This window comes from Jaculus jaculus, chromosome 6 (genome assembly GCF_020740685.1).
Source record: "Jaculus jaculus isolate mJacJac1 chromosome 6, mJacJac1.mat.Y.cur, whole genome shotgun sequence".
In the NCBI taxonomy this organism is placed as follows: domain Eukaryota; kingdom Metazoa; phylum Chordata; class Mammalia; order Rodentia; family Dipodidae; genus Jaculus; species Jaculus jaculus.
Window position 1 is genome coordinate 139,898,424 of NC_059107.1, and position 24,735 is coordinate 139,923,158.

Sequence of the window (24,735 nt, forward strand, 5' to 3'; positions counted from 1 at the left end):
TTACTCTAGCCCAGGATGATCTGGAATTCATTACGTTGTATAAAGGTGGCCTCGAACTCATGGTAATCCTCCTACCTCTGCCTCAAGAGTGCTGGAGAGCTGGCATTAAAGCCAAGTACCACCACACCTAGCCCTATATACCTTATTATGGAAATCTTGCTGGTAGATCCACAACCTTTACTTTCATATTAATTTATGATCTTTATGGAAAATGGACTGTATTCAATATATTTAGCCCTGACTTTTCTTTCTTTCCTTTGTTTTTTTTTTTTTTGAGGTAGGGTCTTACTCTAGTCCAGGCAGACTGGGAACTTACTGTGTAGTCTCAGGGTAGCCTCGAACTCACGAGGATCCACCCACCTCCGCCTCCTGAGTGCTGGGATTAAAGGCGTGTGCCACCATGCCTGGCTTCTAACTTTTCTTTATATACTTTTTTCTTCCTTCTTTCTCTTCCTCCCTCACTCTATTCCTCCCTTCCTCCCTTATTTCTTTCTTTCTTTCCTTTTTTTCTTTTTAAGGTAGGGTCTCACTCTAGCCCAAGCTGACCTGGAATTCACTCTGTAGTCTCAGGATGGCTTTGAACTCACAGCAATCCTCCTACCTCTGCCTCCAGAGTGCTGGGATTAAAGGCATGTGTTACCATGCCTGGCTTTATGTGAAATTTCTGATAGTAGGGTTTTAATCCCCAAATTTTGAGGTCAGAGTCAGATCTGGTGTCTAGGTCTGGCATTGAGCAGTGACTATCCCTACTTTTACTTACAGATGTGTGTTCCATTCTCACACTCACCTGTGTTGTCTATATGTTTCTTGGTTAGTAGGTGATGGCTGACTCCTGTTGTCAGTCAAGGACTGTATGCTTTTGAGTAGACACTGCATTCTTTGTGGTTGCTACTTGTATTCTTTCTTCTAGTTCCCACACTCGCCATGGCTGGGAATACTTTATATGACATTTTAAGAAACTTTCAATTGACACTACTGATACATGGATTTTTTTTTAAAACTACTATCCCTTCCTATTACCTTATTTTGTCCCTCCTCTCATGACCCTTTCCACCAACCCCTTCTTTTTCCCAAGTAGTCCCTCTTCTATTTTTATGTCGTTTACTTTCTGTGTGTGACCCAGAGTTTCACTAGTGTTGTCTGCATGGGCATGGGCATGGGCACAGCATTATTTGGCAGAGCACTCATGCATTTTTATAAGCAGCATATCTGATTGTGCCAAACATTTTTGCAAAAATAGGATGAGACTGCCCATTGACAAAAGTAACTAATACATAAAATATTTATTTTTATTAGGTAAGTTGAAAGATATTACCTCAATATTGGTTTAATTTTTGTTTTACATAATTTTGATACAAATATACCCACCCTTTATTAAATGGAATGTTATTACTTTTCTGTTACTGTACATCTTATTTCGCAAAGTTCACTTTTAATTATATTCCATATGATTCAGTGTTTTTACTTAAAAATCTATTTTAATTCAAAAGCATGTTGCCTGATATGAAAAAAAACTTTTATTAGGGAGATAAAAATGCATATTCATGTTTTAGTGATTTGAGACCTTGGGGAATATAGAAATATATATTTATTTCCAATCAAAAATGCCAGGCCATCCTAATACTTCCTTGAAGAACAGATTTTGCTATAAAAAACAAAGTCTGTCTGATCATTTCTTTTTAGACAAAAAGAGACTGACAGCATAATGGAAACCCAATTTCTATTAGCTAATTAATTAAAACAGTACTGTTGGCCTGCTTTAAGACTCTTCAGATTACACTCTGTGCTTTCTACATAGAGGGAGAGAAAGGAGTGTTAAATAGTATTACTAATTAATCTTCCTTTGATCCTCAAGTGTTTGTGTGTAATTGTCAAGGCTCATTAAATCAGTTTGCCGCAGAGGGAAGAGAAATGTCTTCTCCTCTCCTCTTTACCAGTCTGCATTTTCTTCTCCAGATAGGGGGTGTAACCATTTTCCCAGTGCCGCAGCTGGGCCACAGGTCAGGCCCAGTGGCTGTTCCACATCTGGTTCTTCTGCAGGCATTGAGTTCAACCCTCACAAGAGGTTAAGAAAAGAGAATAAATGAAAGCAACTTACCTCCTCCCTATTGCTTCCAACTCTCCCAAGCAGCCCACTGTTTGTGTTTATATAAGGCAAACAGTTTCTTTCTTTTTAGAATACATAGCTACAGCATCTACATTTTATACTAATTCAAAAAATATTAAGAGCCTGTCTCCTTCAAAGCACTATTCTGATGCTGCCAATGAAACATAGCAAACAATCAACATCAAAGACAAGTTCCAAGTCCTTATTGGAGCTTTTACTGGAGAAGAATAGTAATAAAAATCATGATATCAGTAAACATAAAGAAATGGGTTATATAGTCTGTGGTGGAAGGTGAGCCATGTTATGTAAGAAAAGAAACCCAGCAATGAATTGTAAAGGGGATTGGGAACATGGCGGTAGCGTAGGGGTTGTAATTTTGAATCTGGTTTAGTGAGGAATATCTTGCCTAGGGAGAATTGTGTGACTGGTTCAGGAATAGCAGGAGATGAGATCAGAGAGGTCAAATGGAGAAAGGGCTTGTAGGAACAAAGTAATGTAGTCTCTTAACAAAATGGAGAGCCACAAAAGGGCTTTGATTGACTTGTGTTTCTTATGTCTTTTGTTGATCTGTTGAGTCCATAGTATGCTAGGTAATGTTCTGGTACCCGTCAATCAAACACACCAGTCAGTCAGTAATGTAGACAAGTTCTCAGCACTCATCATGTTATACTTTGTGTATGGCAAGGGTTGGGGATGGGCGACTAGGCAAAAGTAGGAATACAGTTTTTGATAGGTTGACTTTGAGTTGTCTCTTAGATATCCTCATGGAGATGTTGACTCAGAATTTGGGTTGTTAAGTTCAGAAGAGATGTTCAAGCTATTTCATATATAGAAGAAATTTAAAACTAAGACAATCTGAGAGAAGAGAGTGAAGAAAAAGAGGATGGATTCCCTGGGCATTTCAGTATTTAGAGCCCAGGAGAAGATAAACACCACAGACAGAAAAGGAGTAGCCATGAGGATGGCAGGGAGCTGAGGGGAGGGGAGTGGCCAGGAAGCCAAATGAATTCATTTTCAGAAGGAGAGAGAGAGCAATGTTATAAAACTTTACTGACAAGTATCACAATTCACTGTCTTAAATAGGATTTATTTTCACATTTAACATCTATGATGTCAGAATTACATTTTATAGATGATGACAAGAAACAGTTTAATTAGTATATAAATAGTAAGATTAGAAGTGAATCAAACATTATATTTAGCCAAGTGTAGGCCTTCAGTGACCTTTACTGAATGGGTTGGATGTTGGGATGAAGAAAGCAGCCTGCATGTCTGGCTAATAAGCTTCTTTAGTTTCTCTATGATAAAGTGTCTCTTCCATTATTCTGATCCAAGGTTCACTATCATGGTGTGGCAAGCCTGTCCTCATGAGAGTGACACTAGCAGTAATGAGCTGGGTTGGATCTGGCATGAAATGTCTCTCTTGGCAAACCTACCACTTAGGGACACTCCTGTGTTTTGCCTTTCTTCAGCCAATACCAAATGGGGAAAGCCAAAAAGAAAGGGAACTAATAATATACGAGAAAACAGTTGGATAACTTGCCTTTGTATCTTTGTATCTTTTTATTTGTAGGCTCTTGATGAATTAATAAATAAAGGCTTGCCTCAAATTCTGGTTAATCTTGGCCAACCACATCTGTTGCATAAATATTCCTTTGTTAAGGCATACTTTTTCATAAGTGTGGCTGCCACAATAAACTGTGTTCCTGATAATTCACTGAAAACATTTGGTCATGGGCATTTTACTGAGAAGAATAAATCAAATCCTACAAACTTGAAAGGTAGGCATTTATTTTACTTTTACATTTTTTTCTAATTCCTCTTATCTTCTCTTTTCCCAACTGATTCTCATGGCACCCCTACTTATTCTTATGATGATTGTGCATAAAGATGATGATTATGGGTTGGAGAGATGGCTTCGTGGTTAAGTGCTTGCCTGTGAAGCCTAATGACCCAGTTCGAGGCTTGACTCCCCAGGACCCACATAAGCCAGATGTACAAGGAGGCACATGCATCTGGAGTTCATTTCCAGTAGCTGGAGGCCCTGGTGTACCTATTCTCTCCCTCTCTCTGTCTGTCACTCTCAAATAAATAAATACAAATAAACAAAAATTTGAATAAAAGATTGATGATTATGATATACTCTTGTTGGATCATTCCCCTGATAAGTAAGAAGTGGCCTACTTTGTCTTTGATTACTTTTGGTTTGAAGTCTATTTCATCTGATAATGGTATAGCTACACCTGTTTGTTTCTTGTTTCCATTTGCTTGGAATGTCATTTCCCACCCTTTCACCCTGAGGAGGTGTCTGTCTTTAGTGATGAGGTGGGTTTCTTGAAGACAGAAGATTGAGGGGTCTAATTTTCTGTTCTACCCTGTTAGCTTATGTCTCTTGATAGGTGAATTAAGACCATTAATATTTAGGGTAATGACTGTGAGGTTTGATTTAATCCCTGCCATATTGTGGTGGTTTATGTGGTTTGGTGTTTTCTTGGACTTTGTAGCTTTTTGTGCCTTCTGAGTTTGGTTATTGTGATCTGCTTCTTGTGGGCATTTGAGATTGGTTATTTGATCCTTCTGTGTGGAGAATTCCTGAAGTACACTCTGCAGGTTTGGCTTTGTGTTCATGTAGTTGTAAAGCTGAATTTTATTGTGGAAAGTATTTCTGTCACCATCTATTATGAGGGATACTTTTTCTAGGTAGAGTAGTTTGGGTTGGAAACATAGGTTCTTAGACTTTGCAGTGTTCCATTCCAGGCCCTTCTGGCTTTCAGGGTTTCCTTTGTGAAGTCTGAGGTAATTCTGATGGGATTACTTTTATATGTACTGTGGTGCTTCTCCCTAGCTGTTTTTAGGAATTTCTCTTTGGTATTGACGTTTAGAGTCATAATGATAATATGTCTTGGAGAATTTCTCCTTTGGTCCAGTCTGTTTGGAGTTCTGTTAGCTTCTTGCAACTTGATGAGACTTTCTTTGGAGAGAGTGGGAAAGTTTTCTTTGATAATTTTGTTAAATAAGTTCTCCATGCCTTTGGTCTGAGTTTCTTTTCCTTCTGGTATTCCCATGATCTGAATATTGGGATGTTCGGGGGTATCCCACAGTTCCCTCATGTTGTATTCACAGAAATTTTTGAACTTATTGAAACTTTTGGACTCACAAACTGTTTCTTCTGTTTTGTCTTCTAGTTCTGAGTTTCTATCCTCCACATGGTTGACTGGATTCTTGAGAGCTTCTATAGAGTATTGGGCTTGTTCAATTTTTTTTGTATTTTCTACTGCTTTTTTATATATAGTTTCCATCCCTGTGTCGAGTTTCCTTTTTCCATCACTTTCTGATTTTCTTAACGCTTCTTGGAATTCATCCTTGTATTTCTTTATGTCTTCATTGAGCTTAGCCATCTGGTTATGGAAGTCCTCTTTTTTTTTTTTTTTTTCTCGCTCTCCTTCAGATCATTTAACTGTCTTTGGAACCCTTCCTGGTTCTTTTCTATTGGGTCTAATCTAGTGAGGATAGCAGTCATACGATTATCGGCCCTTTGTTGCTTTTCTGCAAGTTCTGTGATTTGCTTGGTAGGGTTGCAACAGCTTGTATCTTCATTTTGGGGTTCTGACCCTATTGTCTGTGCTGTGTCTTGATTAGAGACATCCATTGTGGGAATGGGCAATTTGTTGGATTTACTTGCACTTGATTTTTCAGGTTATTCCTTCTGTGTTGTGGTCTGCCCATCAGTGTAGGAATCTTATTTAATTTAGGAGGAAGCTATAGTCTACCCTTGAAGTATCTTCAGTGATTATTCCTTTTTATGTAGTTGTGTGGTTTTTTTTTTTCTATTGATGGTGGTATATAACATTAATTGATTTTTAAAATAATCAGCTGTGCATTCTTGGGATAAATTTCACTTGAGATTTAATTATTTTAAAAAAAAGATTTATTTTTAAAATTTATTTATTAGAGATAGAGAGTGGTGGGAGAAAGAGAGAGGGAGAAGAAGGAGGGGGTGAAACTGAATGTGTCAGGGCCTCTAACCACTGCAGATGAACTCCATATGCATACACCACCTTGTGTATCTGGCTTATGTGGGGCCTGTAGAATTGAGTCTGGGTTCTTAGGCTTCGCAGGCAAATATCTTAACCACTAAGCCATCGCTCCATCCCTGAGATTGAATTATTTTTTCATGTTGTTAGACAGTTGTGATGGTTTGAATCAGATGTCTCTCAAACATTCACGTGTTTGTGGTTTGGCTCCTAGGTCATGGCTATTTGGAGCTTAAGCCTTGCTAGAGGAGGTTTGTTATTGGGAAAGGTCTTAGGGTTGTGATAGTCAGTTTCTCCTTGCCAGAACTCAGCTCACTCTCCTGCTGTTGTTTTCTACCTGCTGTGGCAGAGGTGATGTCCAGCCTCTGCTCATGCTTTGCTTTCCCCTGCCAACAAAATGTTTCCCCTTGAGACTATAAGTGAAAATAAAAACTTTCCTACCATTGGCTGCTTTAAAGAATTTTTTTTGCATTTTTATTCACAAGAGATACTAATTTTTTGTGTCTTTGATCAATTTTGATATTAAACTAATTCTTGCCTCTGTTGTACAATTCTAGTGTTACTACTAGTCATGTATAGTGAGGACAGCATACCATAGATTACCATTGGAAATATAGTTGTTCACAGCTGCCAAGAGGAGGGATACATTTCACTGGAGTGGGAGGCAGGTCTCTGTGAAGCAGTGTCAGTGTTGTTTGAGAGGCAGGAGTGGGTAGATGATGGGACCTTTTATTAGAGTTTCCATGGTTCTTTGTCTAGTTCCAAAAAGGGTAAAGTTAAGTCATTTATTTGTACTTTCTTCTTTAATGTAAATGTATATCACTATCAATTTGAAGCATTCTATAAGTTCTGATTGTGTGTTTCCAATTTAATTTGTCTCATTTTAAAAAACATTGTTTATTATTTGACAGAGAAATGAGGAGGAGAGAAAGAGAAAGAATGAGCATGCCAGGGCCTCCAGCTACTGCAAACAAATTCCAGATGCATGTGCCCCCTTGTGCATCTGGCTAATGTGGGACCTGGGGAATCAAACCTGGGTCCTTTGGCTTTGCAGGCAAACGGCTTAACCGCTAATCCATCCCTTCAGGCCCTGTCTCAATTTTTAAAAATATTTTTATTTATTTATTTAAAAGATGTAGAGAGAGAGAGAGAGAGAGCGAGGGAGAGAATGGGCACACTAAGACCTCTAGTCACTGGAAATAAACTCCAGATGCATATACCACCTTGTGCATTTGGCTTACATGGGTCTTGGGGAATTGAATTTGGGTCTTTGGCTTTGCAGGCAAGTACGTTAACTGCTAAGCCCTCTCTCCAGCACTCAAATATTTTTTGATTTGCATTTTTATTTCTTGTTTGACCTATTGGCTGTTCATGAACATGCTTGTTCAATTTCCATGTGATTGCACATTTTCCAATAATTCCCTTTTTAAAAAAAGTTCATTTCATGATATTGTAAATGGAAAAAATATTTCAACCCTTGTAAATTTTGTAAGGCTTATTTTGTATACTAATGATCTATGCTGAATATTATCTGCATACCTGAGAACATGCATTTTTCTTGCTGTTAGATAGACTGTTCTCTAAACGTCTGTTAGATCTGTTCAGGTTATGATATTGTTCAAGCCTAATGTTCCTTACTGATTTCCTGCTTAGAAAGTAGGGTTATGAGTCTCTTACTATTATTCTATTACTAATTCTTTAGTTCTATTAATCATTACTTTATATATCCCGGTGTTCCACGGTATGCATGTGTATACATACATGTATGTATATGTAGTCCTCTAGATGTATTGACCCTTTTATAATTATATAGTAACCTTTAGCTCTGGGACAGTTTTGACTTAAATCTGTGTTATGTAATATAAGCCCTACTTTCTTTGATTGTCATTTTTGTGGAAGATCTTTTTCAATTTGTTCTCTTTCAGTCTATGTGCACTTGCCAAATCAACAATATATCTCAAGATTGCTATCTATATAATTTCATGACTTTTAAAGAATCTGTAAGTAGAAGCAGAGCACATATGTGCTTGCAACTGTTGTTATATCCATCTTCTTCAACACTTCTGGTCCTCTTTATCTGTTCCTATGGATTCATATTACCATGTGGAACTATTACCTTAGGCCAGACAAGTTTTTGCCTACTACATTTGTGCTTTTATTGGCAAATATGCTGCATTTCTATATGATATATGTCTGATAGTATGCTTTATACATTATTTTATAAATTTCTTTTAAATTCAATATATGAAGAAAGGAGAAATATGCATTTACACTTTCAAAATAACCTAATGACCTGAGTGGGTGCTCTTGGGTTTTTTTCATATGGATTTGAATCATCATCTAGGGTCACTTGCTGTTATGGTGAAAAGGTCCATTTTGAATTTATTCTAAAGTAGGTTTCTCAGATTTTTTTTTTAATCTGAGGGCTTTCTCTGCCTTTATTTTTGAAAAATCACTTTTTTTGTACAGGATTCTTGGCTGACAGTCCTCTGGGCACTTTGAATGAGTTATTGTTCTGTGTTCTGTTGGTTACAGTGAGATTGTCAGGAATTAATCTTGTTGAGTTGGCTCAAAAATGACAAATTTCTTTTTTTCTCTTGCTGCTTTCAAAATTCCTGCCTTCATGCCTTGAGTGTGCTTACATTTAGCTTTTGTTTGGGGTTCACTTTGTGCTTCTTTTACTTGGCATTTTTTTTTTAATCTTCCTGGATGTGTGACCCCTATTTTCCAATAAATATGAGAACATTTAACTGTTATTTCTTTAAATAGTCCCTTTTCTCTCCTAATCTCTTGGTTCTTCCAATATGAATATTTGATATGCTTCATGGTGACTCACAGTTCAACCACACTATCCGTTTGTTTTCATTCTACTTTTCTAATTTATCGTTTGCATTTTTTTTTTCTTCTGCCAGCCCAAATTTACTGTGGAGTCCTTACAGTTAGTTCTTCACTTTAGTTATTGTACTTTTAAACTCTGTAATTTGCAATTAGTTCTTTTTTTTTTTGTATTTTTCTATCTCTTTCATGATGTATTTCCTTACTTCTTTAATCAGGATTTCCTCTAGCTTTTTGAACTGTTTGTAACAGCTACTGTGGGCTAAATTCACGTTATAGTTTGACTGTTCAGTGTCCCTCCTATCCATGCATTAAAAGCTTGGTCTTCTGCTGGTGCATCCTATCATTGAGAGGTTATTGGTTCATGAAGATGTGACTTTATCAATGGATTAAGTCCTTGATGAGTTCAGTGCTAATGGGCTATCAGGAGGTGGATTGAAGTAAAAGGAAGTTAGTCACTGGGAATATGCCTTGGAAGGGAATATCTTGTCCCAAACTTCCTTTCCCTTTCCTTCTTTCTTCCTCCCTTCCTTTCTTCCTTTCCTCTCTTAGCTTATCTGCCTTTCCTCCCAGATAGCAGGCCACCACTCTGCCAAAATTTCGACATTGCCTCACTCAGATCCAAAGCAATGGAGCTAACCAACCATAAACTAAAATACTGAAACTGTGAACCAAAACAAAATTTCCCTCCTCAGATGTTCTGCCACAGTAACAAAAAATACTGATACAATTCATTATCTGTTTGCTATCATTAACATAGTTTATTGTTGGTATATGACCACACTTTCCTATTTGTGGTTTGCTTTATTTTTTGGTTAGAAATTGAACATTTTAGAGAACACAGAAAGTCATGGTACTTTCTCCTCATCCAACTTCCCTAGGGCTAGCTATTAATAATGGCTTAATTGCTTAGTGCCTGGCTGGATTATTTTAATGAAGTTAAACTTCTGATGTTATTCCTTGGAGTTCAAAACTTTGGGCATGCAGTCATTCTGGGATGATGACGGTTTTGTTAGCTTTCTCTTTGATTTTCCTAGATCCTGAGCTGTTGAGCTCTACTAATTGTTGGCTGATTACATTATTATTTTCAAAATCTTGGAGCATAATTTCTCTACATATTAATGTAGTCAAGAGATAGTTCTAAAGTCAGTGTGAAAAATTTGTCCTGACTTCTTGAGGATTCCTTCTAGCTTCCGACCCACCCCTGTCCTCTCCTACAATATAGCCAGCCAACAACTTAACTTGCACATCTAATGAACTTTGATTATACCCTCCACCATTTTTGAGCACATCACTGGGCTGAGCTCCAAGTTCAGATTCAGATGTGTCACAAGGATGTGTCACACTTTTTCCCTGGGGTGATGCGAACACACATCTTCACCCCAGACAGGATACAGACAATACCCAAAGTATGACTACACCTAAACCAACTTTGGTGAAGCAGTGAGTATATTGGGGTTGCGTACAGAGCAAGGTGAGGGGCTGTTCACAGGAACAATGGGTGACTCCAAAACAGCTTCATCAGCAAAAAGTCCACCCAGCATAGGTGACAACTCAGGGAGGTGCCTCTGAGGAGCCTGCTGGACAGCCTGCAGGCAGCTCTGCTGGTGGGAGTCTAAAGCTCACTCCCTGACTTACAGGCAGCTTCCTGGGAGAGTTCCATCCCCAAACAGTTGCTTTCCCTTAGGACTGGGTCTTGTAACCTTTTTCATAGACTTGTTGACTCCCTGAGTCTCCTGAGCTTCCTTCCTGCCCCACTCTCCTAGGAGAGAATGTTTGACTTTGGGGGAAATTGCTATGCAATAAGACGAAATAGTTAAATTGATTTAATCATTTGCTATATGCCTTTGGAATTATCTCCATAGACTGTAAGCATTATAAAACAATCTTCCCCAATTTACCCATGGAGTAAGTTTTTAGGGCTGCTGGTGTTCTCGTGGCAGAAGTGGAACTCCCTAACAATCAACTTCTGAGCAAAAGCCTAAGCCCTCTCTTACACTCTGCTGACCATAAGGTCGAGCCTTCTAATTGAGAGGAGCCAGTATGTTGGGATTGTAAGAAGAGGTCGGTGTGTTAAATCCCACGTGATTCTCCAGTCCCTCTTCTCACTCAACACATCTAGTCTCTCAGGTAGATCATGTTTTGCAGTAATGTCTCATCAGGTGATTTGTGGGTATTCATCTCAAAAAATTGACTGGAGCCAGTAGTTCAGAATAAGGACAGACTTTACCCTGTGGGTGTGGATTTTGAAAGAGAGATTTGAGCATCATAGATGGCCTTAGTCTCTGCAATTCAAGTGAAGGCTTTTAAACATCGACAGAATCAATGCTTCCAAGTTTTTTTTAAATTTTTATAATTAATAACACTTTCCATGATTGTAAACAATATCCCATGTTAATTCCCTCCCCGCCCACACTTTTCCCTTTGAAACTCCACTCTCCATCTTTTTTTTTTTTTTTTCCCAAGGGAAGCCCAACAGACTGGCCTTTTTGGTGGGGTGGGAACAAATGGCCAGGGCCTTCATCCACTGTAATCAAATTCCAGATGAGTGTGCCACCTAGTGTACATGTGTGCCCTTGTGCCACCTTGTGCACCTGGCTTATGTAGAATCTGGAGAGTCAAACCTGAGTCCCTAGGTTTGGCAGGCAAGTGCCTTAACTACTAAGCCATCTCTCCAGCCCACCAAGGAGTTTTTAAAATGTTATAAATATCTGCAAGACTTAAGGTGTCCTGGGTTCTCAGGAGAGGAACCTCTACTTCATATCAGCAGTTAGTAACTTGAGTAACATCAGGAAATGTGCAAAAGTTCCCCCAGAATTATCTGGTTTGCAAGCATCAGACTTCTAATGTATGGTATTCAGGGAACATTTGATACAATATGTATTTGTCATGCTCATAATGTTTTTTATATTAAATGTATTGAAACTCCTCTATGAATAATGGATTTTGAAAAATACAATTGCTGTTTAAACTAACCATTGCCATCCTTGGTATTTACAAAAATTTTATGTCTCTAGATATATTTTTGAAGGAGAATGACAACTTATATTCTCCGCTTCCAAAAGTTAAAGATGAATACAATCTTAATTTGCTAAAGGTAAGTCTATTCTTTTTCAAGCCCTGATAAGTTAGTTATCAAAGTACACATTGCTAGATCCTGGAAGGGCTCACTTCCAAGGTGGCCCCTGTTCTTGGGAACCAGATGTCTTGCATAAGCCTGGATCAGGGCTGGAGTTAGACTGTACTCCCAGTGAGATAAGTAGGTACCTGGAAGTGTCAGGCTTTTACATGACAGACTGGTGAGGTGCTACTCATGGCATGATTTATTGTTTGATGGGATTTGAGAATTCCAAGCTCTGTTTCTTATATTCTAATCACCATTAGAGCAGCAATAGCCACAACTACCATTTATTCATTGCTTCTACATGACAGGCATTTTGCATGGCTATTTAATTTTCATAGCTCTAGATTGTAGATATTAATCATTTTTGATCTATGCTGCACTGAATCATGAGAAACTGAGGATTAGATGAGATAATGGAATTTGCTAATGTTATTCAAATAATAAAATGCAGATGTGGGAATAGAATATATGTCTTTTTGATTAAAAAATCCATGTTAACCCTTACATTAAATTGTTTCAATATTGATATGATAGTCATTGCTCAGTACAAACAAGGTTTTAGAGGCCCATTGCTTCACAAATTGGTTAATCTGTTTGTATTCTACCATATTCAGTTGTTATTTATTTAATCATCTATTGTAAAATCTCACTGCCCACATTACCTATTTCAGTAATCAGTTTAACCTGAAACACAGTGTCTTCATTATTCATGGATTCTCTTTGGTAATTTCACTATTGACTGAAATTTATTTGAAGCATCAGCATAATACTCTGAGTATTTTTGGTTTGTTTGTTTTTTCGAGGTAAGGTCTCACTTTAGTTCAGTCTGACCTGGAATTCACTATGTAGTCTCAGGATGGCCTCGAACTCATGGTGATCCTCCTATCTCTGCCTCACGAGTGCTGGGATTAAAGGTGTGTGTCACCATGCTCAGCCTCTGAGTATTTTTTAAAGAAACATACATGGACATGCCCATAGCATAGATAAATTTAAGCATAGAAAATGTGAGCACAAGAAAATGTCTAGTGGGCACATAGCTGACCACAGTGAGCAAGTTCTCTCTGATGTTTGGTTCATCTGTCAGATTGTTACTTATCTCTTTCTGTACTCCTTTGATCTGTTAGTACAGGTTATGTATCCGTTCTCTTAAAAATAGATACAGTTTAAAAACAGAGTTATTTCAGATTTGGGGGAATTTTGTAATGCCTGCATAGACTGTACTGGTTGAGCATGCCTAACCCCAAAATCTAAAATCTGAAATGCATCAGTATCTAAGAGCGTTTGAAGGTCCTGTCAGAGTTCAAAGTCTTGGATTTCATATTTTGGATAAGTGATTCTCAACCTGTGCTCTGTTGTATGTGTTTGTTGCTGATGACTTAACTATTTTAAATGTCTCATGCATAATTCTGAAGTGTGTTTCCAAGTGTAAGTAACTTGTGGTGTGCTTTACAGATATAATAGGTATATTCTATAAACTACATTTAGACATGGGTTATGCTGTTGTCTGTGAGTTCAGGGTTAACGAAGCCATACAGATAGGAATGCTATACATACACACACACACACACACACACACACACACACACACACACTAAGTGAAGTGATGAAAATGTGGTCAGAGGTTCACAAATACATCTCTGTATTTTTCCTAGAAGCACTAAACAATATATTTTTTTCCTAGAAGCTTTATGGAACTTTAAAGAATTGCTGTGAATGATGAACCCTCTCTCTGTGTTTAATAAGGGATAACTATTACCCAGGCTTACACTTGCTATCTCTCATTTCCTGTTGCCTGTTCCCTGTGCACTGAGAGCCCTTCTCAGACGACTATGTACAGTTTTCTTTTCCAGTCTTCCATTCTCCTTTACTTTTCTGTACACAAACAAAATAGTAATTGATAAAAAAGGGCATATTATCTTTGGATTTGCATAACTGTGTGGTGTGTTTAAATTTAAATTTGCATGACTGTGATGTGTGTGTGTGTGTGTGTGTGTGTGTGTGTGTGTGTGTGGTGTTTTTAGGCAGTTTTACTGATGGAAGCTGAAGACAGGCTCAACCTGCTGGTGCTGGAGCTGGAGCATACAGCTCACAAGGACCTGTCCCAGTACAGCGCTGGAGAACTGGAGATTCTGGTGGAGACCAGGCTGCAGCTGGCGGCCATCGCCCTGCAGAGGCACCGGGCGGCCTACAGGTGAGCAGAGGAACACGTGTGGGAGTTGCCCCCTCACCCACAAAACCCCAGTGCCCTCTCATTTGGTGCTGGTGGCAAGTTGCTCATACTCGTTTATTGAACGTATTCGTATTTTATACAAGTTTTAAAGTTTCTAGATCCATAGAGCATACCATTTTATTATCTCTGGGAGCCTTCATTCATTATTACATTGACAGTTACAGTTTTCCATAAAGAAAATGATCTACTAAACATACTAGGTAAGAAGTGTAATATCATATATAGAATGGGCAAGTTAATAGCGTTTGTTTTTTAATTAATTGACTTTAAAAAATTATTTATTTATTTATTTGAGAGCGGCAGACAGAGAAAGAAGCAGATAAGAGAAAGAGAATGGGCGCGCCAGGGCCTCCAGCCACTGCAAATGAACTCCAGATGCATGAGCCCCCTTATGCATCTGGCTAACGTGGGTCCTCGGGAATCAAGCCTTGAACTAGGGTCCTTAGGCTTCACAGGTAAGTGCTTAACCACTAAGCCATCTCTCCAGCCCCTAATTGACTTTTAAAAGGACTGAATCTAAATTCTTATATCTTTTGACCTAAATAAAGCCTTTGGAGTTTTTTTTTTTTTCTTAGACACCAAACAAAATTATGAAAAGGATATTTTAGAAAAGTATCTTCTAAACTGTGTTGTGCTGAACTAGTTCAGAAACTATTGAAAGTGGCTGATTATTCAATGTGTGAAGTTGTTTGTATCAGAATTTTCATTCAGTTTGAAATCATTTACTCAGTAATTATTTCACTGCCAAACTCTGATCTAGGCAGTGATGATGCAAAGATGGCTGGATTATATTCCACAGACACTTAAACCACCAAGTAGAGTGGTTAGACCTAGGACTTGCAGAGTGGCTTTTCACAATGAATCATACAGAAAAATCCCTTCAGGGGGTGCCTATTCTACCTGTGACACATGCCTCTGTTATGTCCTCCGACACATTCGCTGATGGTTTGATTAACAATGCATACATCTGTTATCAACTGGTAAGTCATTAAAAATTATTTTGAGGGCTAGAGAGATGGCTTAGTGGTTAAGACATTTGCTTGCAAAGCCAAAGGACCCCGGCTCAGGACCCACATAAGCCAGATGCTCAAGGGGACATATATGTCTGGAATTCATTTGTAGTGGCTGGAGGCCCTAATGTGCTTATTCTATACCTCCCTCTCTCTCTCTTCCCCTCTTTTTGCCTCTTTCTCTCTCTCAAATAAATAAATAAATAATAAACTAAAACAGTAAGTTTCCTCAAAAAAAGTATTTTGAGGGCTGGAGAGATGGCTTAGCGGATAAGTGCTTGCCTGTAACGCCTAAGGACCCCGGTTCAAGGCTCAATTCTCCAGGTCCCACGTTAGCCAGATGCACAGGGGGCACACGCGTCTGGAGTTCGTTAGCAGTGGCTGGAAGCCCTGGAGCACCCATTCTCTCTCTCTCTCTCTCTGTCTCTTTTTCTCTCTGTCACTCTCAAATAAATAAAAATGAAAAAAAAAATTTAAAAAAAAAGTATTTTGAGCACTCATGATGCACTAGGTACTATTCTGTCCTCTTGGGACCTATCAGTGTGATGCTGCCTAATGCTCAATGTAGACAAAGTGCATAGCAGCGTGTGAAGACCCCGTCCTTCAGCAGTGCGTGTTCCATGGACAATGAGAATTAGTAATACACGATGAACATGCTAAGTATGTCAGTTACACAGGCACCTCCAAACAATGACTGTCATCAGGAGTAGAGATGAGGGAGAAGTTATTTTATGATTAGGCGCTTCTGGGCGAGGCACATAGCTTAGTGGAAGAGTGCTTATACAGCCTGCCCAAAACCCTGGGTTCAATCCACAGTATATAAAGGAAGAAAGGGAGAAAGCCAGAAAGAATATCAAAAGAAAGAAACAGGGATTGTGTGGTTGTGTGTTTTCTGTTCAGTCCTGACAGCTTTCAGGTCCCACCCTGTCCTACTTACGACTGGACAAGGAGGTAAGAAAGCCCCCCACCTTACTCTATACGCTGATGCCACCACTCAGCAACCACCGCAGACTCCAATGCAGACCCCTGCCCTGATTCTCTCAAGACATGTCTGAGAGCCTTCCCTGCTCTTCTTGAAGCGTGTGTGCATGTGTGCATGTATGTTAAACTGAAACTAAGTCTAAAGCTAATTTTATTCTAAAGACAGTGTGGGTTGGTCAGCTCTGTACTTTTGTGGGTAGTAACAGTGAAAACCTATTGTATTTGCAGTATTATCTTGGGTATGGAGCCTGTTAGGACAGAAGTATTTTTATATTAAAGTGAAGGCATCATTTTCCTCCTTTGGTGTATTACTTGCATTGATGATGCCAAAAGCACAACAAGGGTAAACCTTCTGGTGCCTCACCAGAAACCAAAGCAACAGACTGCCATGATAATCTCAAATCTTGTACATGCACAGTTAAAAATAAGCCAGCTGCACTTGAGGAAGCACTCGATGGTGCAGTAGGAACTGCCGCATTTAGAACGCGTGGTGGGAAGTGTGTCTGGGCTTTTTTCCTGCATACCCCAGCCGAAGGCTGTCTTGAGCAAGAGCACGTGGGTGCTTGAATTGAGATTTAAGCAGGATGCTCTTTCTGGGGAATACCATATTTATTTGGAAACAGAACTGACAGACTGTGCTTGTTCAGCTGTGGATATCTGGCAGATATTTTTTTTGGGGGGGGCAAGAGATTTATTTTGGCTTATAGGCTCGAGGGGAAGCTCTACAATGGCAGGGGAAAATGATGGTATGACCAGAGGGTGGACATCACCTCCTGACCCATATAAGGTGGACAACAGGAATAGGAGAATGTGACAAATACTGTCTGGCAGATATTTTTTAAGAATAAGCAAAATGAACGTGCCACTTCTAGGAACAGAACTTGTATCATTTGTTGCCCATGATAAAACTCGAACTTCCATAGGAAAAGCTGAAGTTCGGATAATTTGCATTTGTCACCATGAACTTGAGACTTTTTTGAATAAAAACACAAAGAAAATATATTTTTAGAATAAAATTTGAGTAAAATTGTATCATAATACAAAATATCCAAGTAGAATCATAAGCCTATTTGTAAGCATTATAAGTTGAGATAAAATTCTTAAAAGTAAAATAAAAATGACATTTGTGAAGTCACTGTGGATTGACCCCAGGGATTACTTCTGAGTTCATAACAAGATAGACAGAAATGATGTGCTGCTCAAAGATGCATATTATTAGAGCATTTGTTATATATTATCATCTAAGGTATCTGATCTCAACAAATTATGTTCTATAAATATTACCTCACTTGAATGCTACTTTTTTGATTTTTTATTAGATATGGACATATTTAGTGTGTAAACTACATGTGTTGGTACCATCCTTTCCTTCCTCACTGCCCCTTTTCTAAAGAGGTCTTCCTTGTTGGGGATGCAGGTCAACCCCATGGGGATTGTGGGTCATGCATTATGGCATCAGTAGTCAGTTATGGGGGAGAGGCAATGTCTCTGTGAAAAATGTCTGGACTTGGGCTCTAACAATCTTTCTGCCCCCTCTTTCACAAAACTCCCTAAGCCATGCTGGGAGCATTTTAGAATTTGAGTTTCTTTAATGTTTAGATATTTTTTTTAATGAACTGAGTAAAAATATTAATGAAAATATTTTTAACCTTATAATTAGATATTTCAGTATTTCTATACAACCCATTTTTCAAATGACTAGTGCTCAGTGTTTCAAAATCCAAACTCACATGATCAACCAACACATTTTAGTAGAATGTAATATAGGGAACAATCATCAATATGTGATATTACACTTTATAAAGCAACAAACTTTTAAGAAACTATTACTTGTCACATTTTGGTGTGGTATCAAAGAAAAATGTTCAGAGTTATTTAAAGAAGTGGTTAAAATTCTCTTCCTACCTCTATCTCTGTGAAAGCTAATCTTTTAAAATTTTTATTCATTTATAAATTTATTTGATAAAGAGAAAGTGAGCACATTAGGGCCTCTTAAGTGAGTGCCTTTAACCACTGAGACATCAACTCCTAATCTTCTTTGTGTAGTTTAATCAGAATAAATGTGACACACAGATGCAACATAGTAACAGGGGTGGAAGTGAGTAGTGTATTAAGCCACACATTAAACACAGCAATGACATCTCTCACTAATTTTTTGGACAAATAGTTGTATCATATGAATATATTACAGATATTAATATGTTATAGGTTTATGTTCAATTTAAAATGAGTTAAATACCAAAGCTCTTAAAATGCTTAAAGTTTTTGATATGGTAAATGTTGAAGGCACTCTTGGGAGTTCGCAATTTCTTTAGGTTTCTCAGTAAATTTTAGGAGTGGGAAGGGATATTGAGGTAAAACTTGACCATGCTGGTCTGCAGTACTGTCACATTTATAGCTATCTTTAAGCTATAGTTTATTGGTGATAAAATAAGTTTAGGCCAAAATGCTAAAAATCATACATTATTCTCTCCAAAGTTTGAAGGGACACAGAAGTTTTAATATATGATTTCCTATACAACTCTTTTTCCTTAAACTATGTCTTAGAAAACAACAGAAGCCCTAAAACACACACACACACACACACACCATTCCTTCCTCTTATGTCTGTTTCTCCTATATTCCTTAGGTATAGAGGACATGAGTCACTTTTTTGGAGTAAGAAGGAAATGAAAAACGAAAGATTGTCAAATGGCCAGTGAAGGATTGTCATAACAGAACTTTAGTTTGAAGGCTGGTTAGCCATATGCAAATCATGTGCAAGTATATCAGAATCACTCCTGTTTTAAGTATATGAATGTGGCCCTTGGGACAAAACCTGTGACAACTTTGATGCTGTTGCCTCTTTGGAGTAGAGTTGCCACATGGGAGAAGCCTACTGTCAAGACAGTGAGTTTCTCTTCCATGAACTCGACACTCCAGCTACCCCCAAGCTTCTGTTGGGACACTATTGGACAGTCCCTTTTCCAAATGACAGTTACCTTATCATGTGGGAGGAGCCTACTGTCAAGACAGTGAGTTTCACTTCCATGAACTCAACACTCCCCACCCCCCAAGCCTCTGTTGGGACACTTCTGGGTGTGTTGGACAGTGTCTTTTCCAAATGATGGTTAGCTTGACATTTCCTGATACCTCTAATAAAATTATGTGTCAAGGAAATTGAAAGGCACATTCCCTGAGGTGACAGATAGAGTGAGCTACATGGATTTTATGAGAACAAACTGACCATTTCTTGTCATGAATGTTAATAAGAAATAAGTAGGATCAAAGCTGTTCACATATTTCTGCTTCTTCTGGACTTTCTTTTCAGAACACCATCTTTCTTTTAAAAGTAAATGCTCTTTTTTTCCTTTGTGTTTAATTTATTATCTAAATTGGAAAACATTCAAGCCTTTTAATTTTGTGTCAGAATGAAACTTCCTTTGGGATTTTAGGCTGTTGATAGTGGGTAATTTTTCTGTACTTCTCTGGCTAGTATAGTGGAGAAATTAGAACTTTTCCATTGTGTAGTTGCAGTGGTTTAAATATTTGTCCCTAGAATTTGTGTCTTGGAAATTTAATTACCAAAGGTCTATTTAGCAGTATTTGGAGCTGAGACCTTTGGGAGATCATTGGAATTTGATGAGGTCTTGAGCATAGAGTTCTAATTATGCAATTAATGGCTTTATAAAAAGAGTGAGGCCTGATGCCATGATGCAGCAAAATACCTCACCAGATGCTTTGGACTTCCCAGCCTTCAAAACTATGTGTATAGTCAGTGGTATACCTCTATTCATTGGAAGTTTCTCAGTCTCAGGTGTTTTGTGATAGCAACAGGAACAGACTGAGCAACTAAGCCAGTACCAGGTGGATTATGAGACACTGGTACGTCATATGTTTTATTATGACATAATATATGTCCTATGTTTTATTAAGTTTTTATATTATCAGTATTCCAAACCTGGTACCTCATTTCTATTGAAATGAGAATCAAGGGTTTGGAAGAGTAGAATGGGTAGTGCTTTCTTCTTCTACAGTGTCCTGGCACCCAAGCTGTACTAGACTCTGAAGCTACGCACTAACACGGTACCGTAGAAATGCATGCAGCTTTGGGGGTGGAAGACTGAGGGGTTCAGTGTCTGTCTATCACCTGAACCCCAGCCATGTTTGTTGCCCTTTTCTTGCTTGCTTGTTTACCTTTATTCCAAATAAAAAGCAATGAGGTTAGATAATCACACATGATACCTGAGAAAATATTCTTCAAATATTGCAACTGTTTTAATAGCTAGGCAAACTCTTGGGAATTTAATATTTAATAATTGCTTAAAGGTTAGAATTATGCTTTAATGACCTAGAAAAAAAATCAATTTACTCTCTGCTAGTTCCCCCACCAACTCAGTACACTAATCATGGAAAGAGCAAGCATATATTATATGTCATTGTTTTGCCAAGTACTGTCCTTTGTAAAGCCCCACTCTCAGCAAAAGGTCAGCTCCATGAAGGCAGGGAATTCTACCTATATTTTTTTCTCTTGTATCTGTAGCTCCTAGATTTTTTTTTCCCTTGCACATAACAGTTACTTAGTACATGGTTTTTTTTTTTTGACAAATTCTAATTTAATCACTATAATTAGCAGTTGAAATTTGTACCTCTGTTACCATTATTCCTGCTTTATAAAGACATTTGCTAATTGGGGTTCCCAAGCTCACATAGGTAATACGTGGTGAAGGAAGTATGTGAAATATATACCTTCAGTGTACAAATTCCTAAGCATTAGGTTATCTCAGATAAATTAAAAAGAAAATAAAAAAATTAAAGAAAAACTAAAGAAAAAAGGAAATTAAATAATTGAATTTCTAAGAGGCTATCCACTTCTAAAATTAGAATGGAGGGCTGGAGAGATGGCTTGGCAGTTAAGCGCTTGCCTATGAAGCCTAAGGACCCCGGTTCGAGGCTTGGTTCCCCAGGTCCCACCTTAGCCAGATGCACAAGGGGGCGCACGCGTCTGGAGTTCGGTTACAGAGGCTGGAAGCCCTGGCGCGCCCATTCTCTCTCTCTCCCTCTATCTGTCTTTCTCTGTGTCTGTCGCTCTCAAATAAATAAATAAATAAAAGTTTAACATAAAATTAGAATGGAGTCCAAAAACTGGTAACTTATTTAATTCTCTAAAATATTTTAATTTTTGTAAGCCTAAAAAATTGGTTACAGCCAGTTTGGACATGTAGCTCAATAGTAGAATGCTTTCCTAGCATATGCAGAGCCTGGGATTTGATTCCCAGCTCTGAAGGCAAAAGAAATTTTGCAGTCACAATGGCTTGGGACATGAAATTCTAATTGTAAACTTAATCGTAAATCTTAAACTTAAAATCGTAAAAAATAATAAAAAAATAGCCTATGTCTCTCTTGCACAGAATAGCAGAGCATTGGAAGGAAGAAAATTTGACTCTCTATACCTCTCCAAAGAGTTTAAATCAGAAGGGGTTTGTATTGTTATTATACGCATTGTTGTCACCATATATTACCAAAGAGCAACGTCAGAAAGCACAGAGTGATTTTGGCTTACAATTCCAGGGGATTCTGGTCATTCTGGCAGGGAAGACAAGAGCTGGATGCTGGTAGGTCGCATTGTATCCAATCAGAAAACAGAGGGTGAACCGGAACTGGTTATAACACCCCAAGGCCTATCCCCAGTGACCCACATCCTCCAGGCAGGCCCCAAGGCCTTAAAGGTTTTACAACCTTCCCAAATAGGCTACCGACTCGCGATCAGGTGTTTAAACACATGAGAGCCTATGGAAGACATTTTACATACAAAACATAACAGGCTTTACCAAACACTTGGGATGGTTCTCTTGATTCTGTGTGGAGACTTGAAGGCATCATTTACCGAGAGAGAGGGAGGGAGGGAGGGAAGGAGGGAGGGGGGAGGGGAGAAGGGAGGAGGGAGGGAGAAAATATAGAGAGAGGTCTCATAATTTAAGAACTGAAGAATGAAGAAGTTTGTTCTGCCCGAATGACTGGTGGTATGGTGGTGGGTATGGAAACGAAATTGTATTCAATCCAAATAACAGTGCATAAGAAGATATAAATGTCACACTGATTCTGTGGCTGGGAAGATGACCCAGGTGTCCGAATCTACAAGCACAAGGGCCTGAGCTTGGATTCCCAGCATCCATGTAAAATCCAGGTGTGGTGGTCAGTGCCTATCATCCCAGTGCTGGGAAGGTGGAGTCCTGCAGGGACAAGAGAATCACTGGGATTTGCTAGTTAGCTAGTCTAGCTGAATTGGTAAAGTCTGGGTTCAATGAGATCCCCTGTCTCAAAAATATAAGGTAAAGATAAATGGAAGAAACCCAAAGTTGACCTTTGGCTTCCACACGCATGCACATTCATGTGTTACATGCAGAGACATGTGCACTCACACACGTCTGGGCACGCATACACACATACTTGCATACCACATATGCATACACCAAAAACTTGATTCTGGAACAATCTGAAAGGCTATAAATATAGTAATTAATAGTGGCCTAGAGAATATATCAGAGTGTAGTAACCAAGAATGTATATATAGGAGAGGCAAGCCATGAAAGAGTACTGACTTTTTCATCTTTTTTTTTTTTACTTGGTAGAGAACTTACTTTGGAAAAATGAATCGATGGAGGAATATATTTTTGAAATTGTTAAAAATAATTTCTCTGAGGCTGTAGAGATATTTCAGCAATTAAAGCACTTGCCTGCAAAGCCTAATGACTGGGTTCCATCCTTGGTACCCATGTAAAGCCAGATGCACAAAGTGGCACATGCATCTGGAGTTCATTTGCAGCAGCTAGGGGCTCTGGAGCAGCCATATTCTCTCTCTTTCTTTCTCTCTCTGCAAATAAATAAGTAAATTTTTTTTTTACAATGATACATATAAATTATTTTATTATTATTTTAGTCTGTAACTATGTTTTGAAATTTTACATTATGACAGTTATAAAACTGAAATGACCACTGTGATTTGAAACCTAAAATTACAGAATTTGTAAGAAAAAGTTAATTATGCAGCATTAAAGACCATTTAAAAATTATGATAAAACATACATAAATAAGTAAAATATTTTAAAAATAACTTCTGTTAGAATCTAAAGAATATACATTTTTCAAATCAGAATGGAAAATAATCTTTAAAAAAATCCTATGGCAAAGATACAAAACAATGGGAAAGAGAAGAAGAATAATCATTGTAAAGTAACAGGGTAAAAAGGCATATTAATCATGATGATCAAGTTAAAATTGTTGAATTTTCATGTATTTGTTAGGGCTTCTTGGTTGCAAGTGCCAGATTCTCAATGTGAAGCAAGTTAGGTCACAAAGGCGATGCTATGATTCATGTGACTGGAGCCGGGTTAAGAGAGGTAAAATGTGTGCTGAGGATTTGTTGAGATGAAGCTGGAATGAATGCGCCAGAGATGTCTCATTCAGGCCTCCTCACTTTCAACCTGTGTGCCAACTTTATTTAATCAGATTGGCTTCCTTCCTGTGTCCCTTCCTGGGTCCAGGCATGTAGGCCAATGAGAAAGGGTCAAGAAGAACATGGAGGGCTGGAGAGATGGCTTAGCGGTTAAGCGCTTGCCTGTGAAGCCTAAGGACCCCGGTTCAAGGCTCGGTTCCCCAGGTCCCACGTTAGCCAGATGCACAAGGGGGCACACGTGTCTGGAGTTCGTTTGCAGAGGCTGGAAGCCCTGGCGCGCCCATTCTCTCTCACCCGCTATCTGTCTTTCTCTCTGTGTCTGTCGCTCTCAAATAAATTAAAAAGAAGAAGAAGAAGAAGAAGAACATAGAGACCTTTGCTGAGAACTAAGGTGGGAATAAAGCAGGAGAAAGTGCCCCAGAATTATGGAGGAGTGTTTGATGGTTTTCTTAGAACAGGAGAAGAATAACGCTCGAAGCAATGTGCATGCAATTACTTTGTAATCAACACACCAAAAAATGGGTCAGACATTGTAAAAAAAAAAGAAAGAAAATGTTATCCAAAATGTTAATAAAAGCTACAGAAATAAAGCAAAGGAGCAATATTAATATTTACAATAAGTACAATGCGGGGCTGGAGCAATGGCTGAGTGGTTAGGCATTTGCCTGTGAAGCCTAAGGACCCTGGTTTGAAGCTCTATTCACCAGGACCCACGTTAGCCAGATGCACAAAGGGGCACATGCGTCTGGAGTTTGTTTGCAGTGGCTGGAGGCCCTGGTGTGCCTATTCTCTCACTCTTTCTCCCTGCCTCTTTCTCTCTCTGTCTGTCGCTCTCAAATAAATAAATAAAAATATACAATATGCACAATGCAAGGAAAAAGTGTTGAGCTGGACCAGGAGGACCTAATGAAAAATGCTGTCAGCAGTGACATTTTGCAGTACATATGTAGCAGCTACATAAACTTAGCTATGAACCACA

General features: G+C 38.5%; 1 protein-coding gene across 1 annotated transcript in view; it reads left to right on the forward strand.

Moving 5' to 3' along the window:
• Cfap54 (cilia and flagella associated protein 54) overlaps positions 1-24,735 on the forward strand; it is a 290,039-nt gene that overhangs the window by 161,209 nt on the left and 104,095 nt on the right. Inside the window, exons 49-51 of the mRNA XM_045152254.1 lie at positions 3,681-3,888; positions 11,994-12,073; positions 14,122-14,291. Coding sequence (XP_045008189.1) covers positions 3,681-3,888; positions 11,994-12,073; positions 14,122-14,291 — 458 coding nt within the window. The remainder of the gene's footprint in view (positions 1-3,680; positions 3,889-11,993; positions 12,074-14,121; positions 14,292-24,735) is intronic.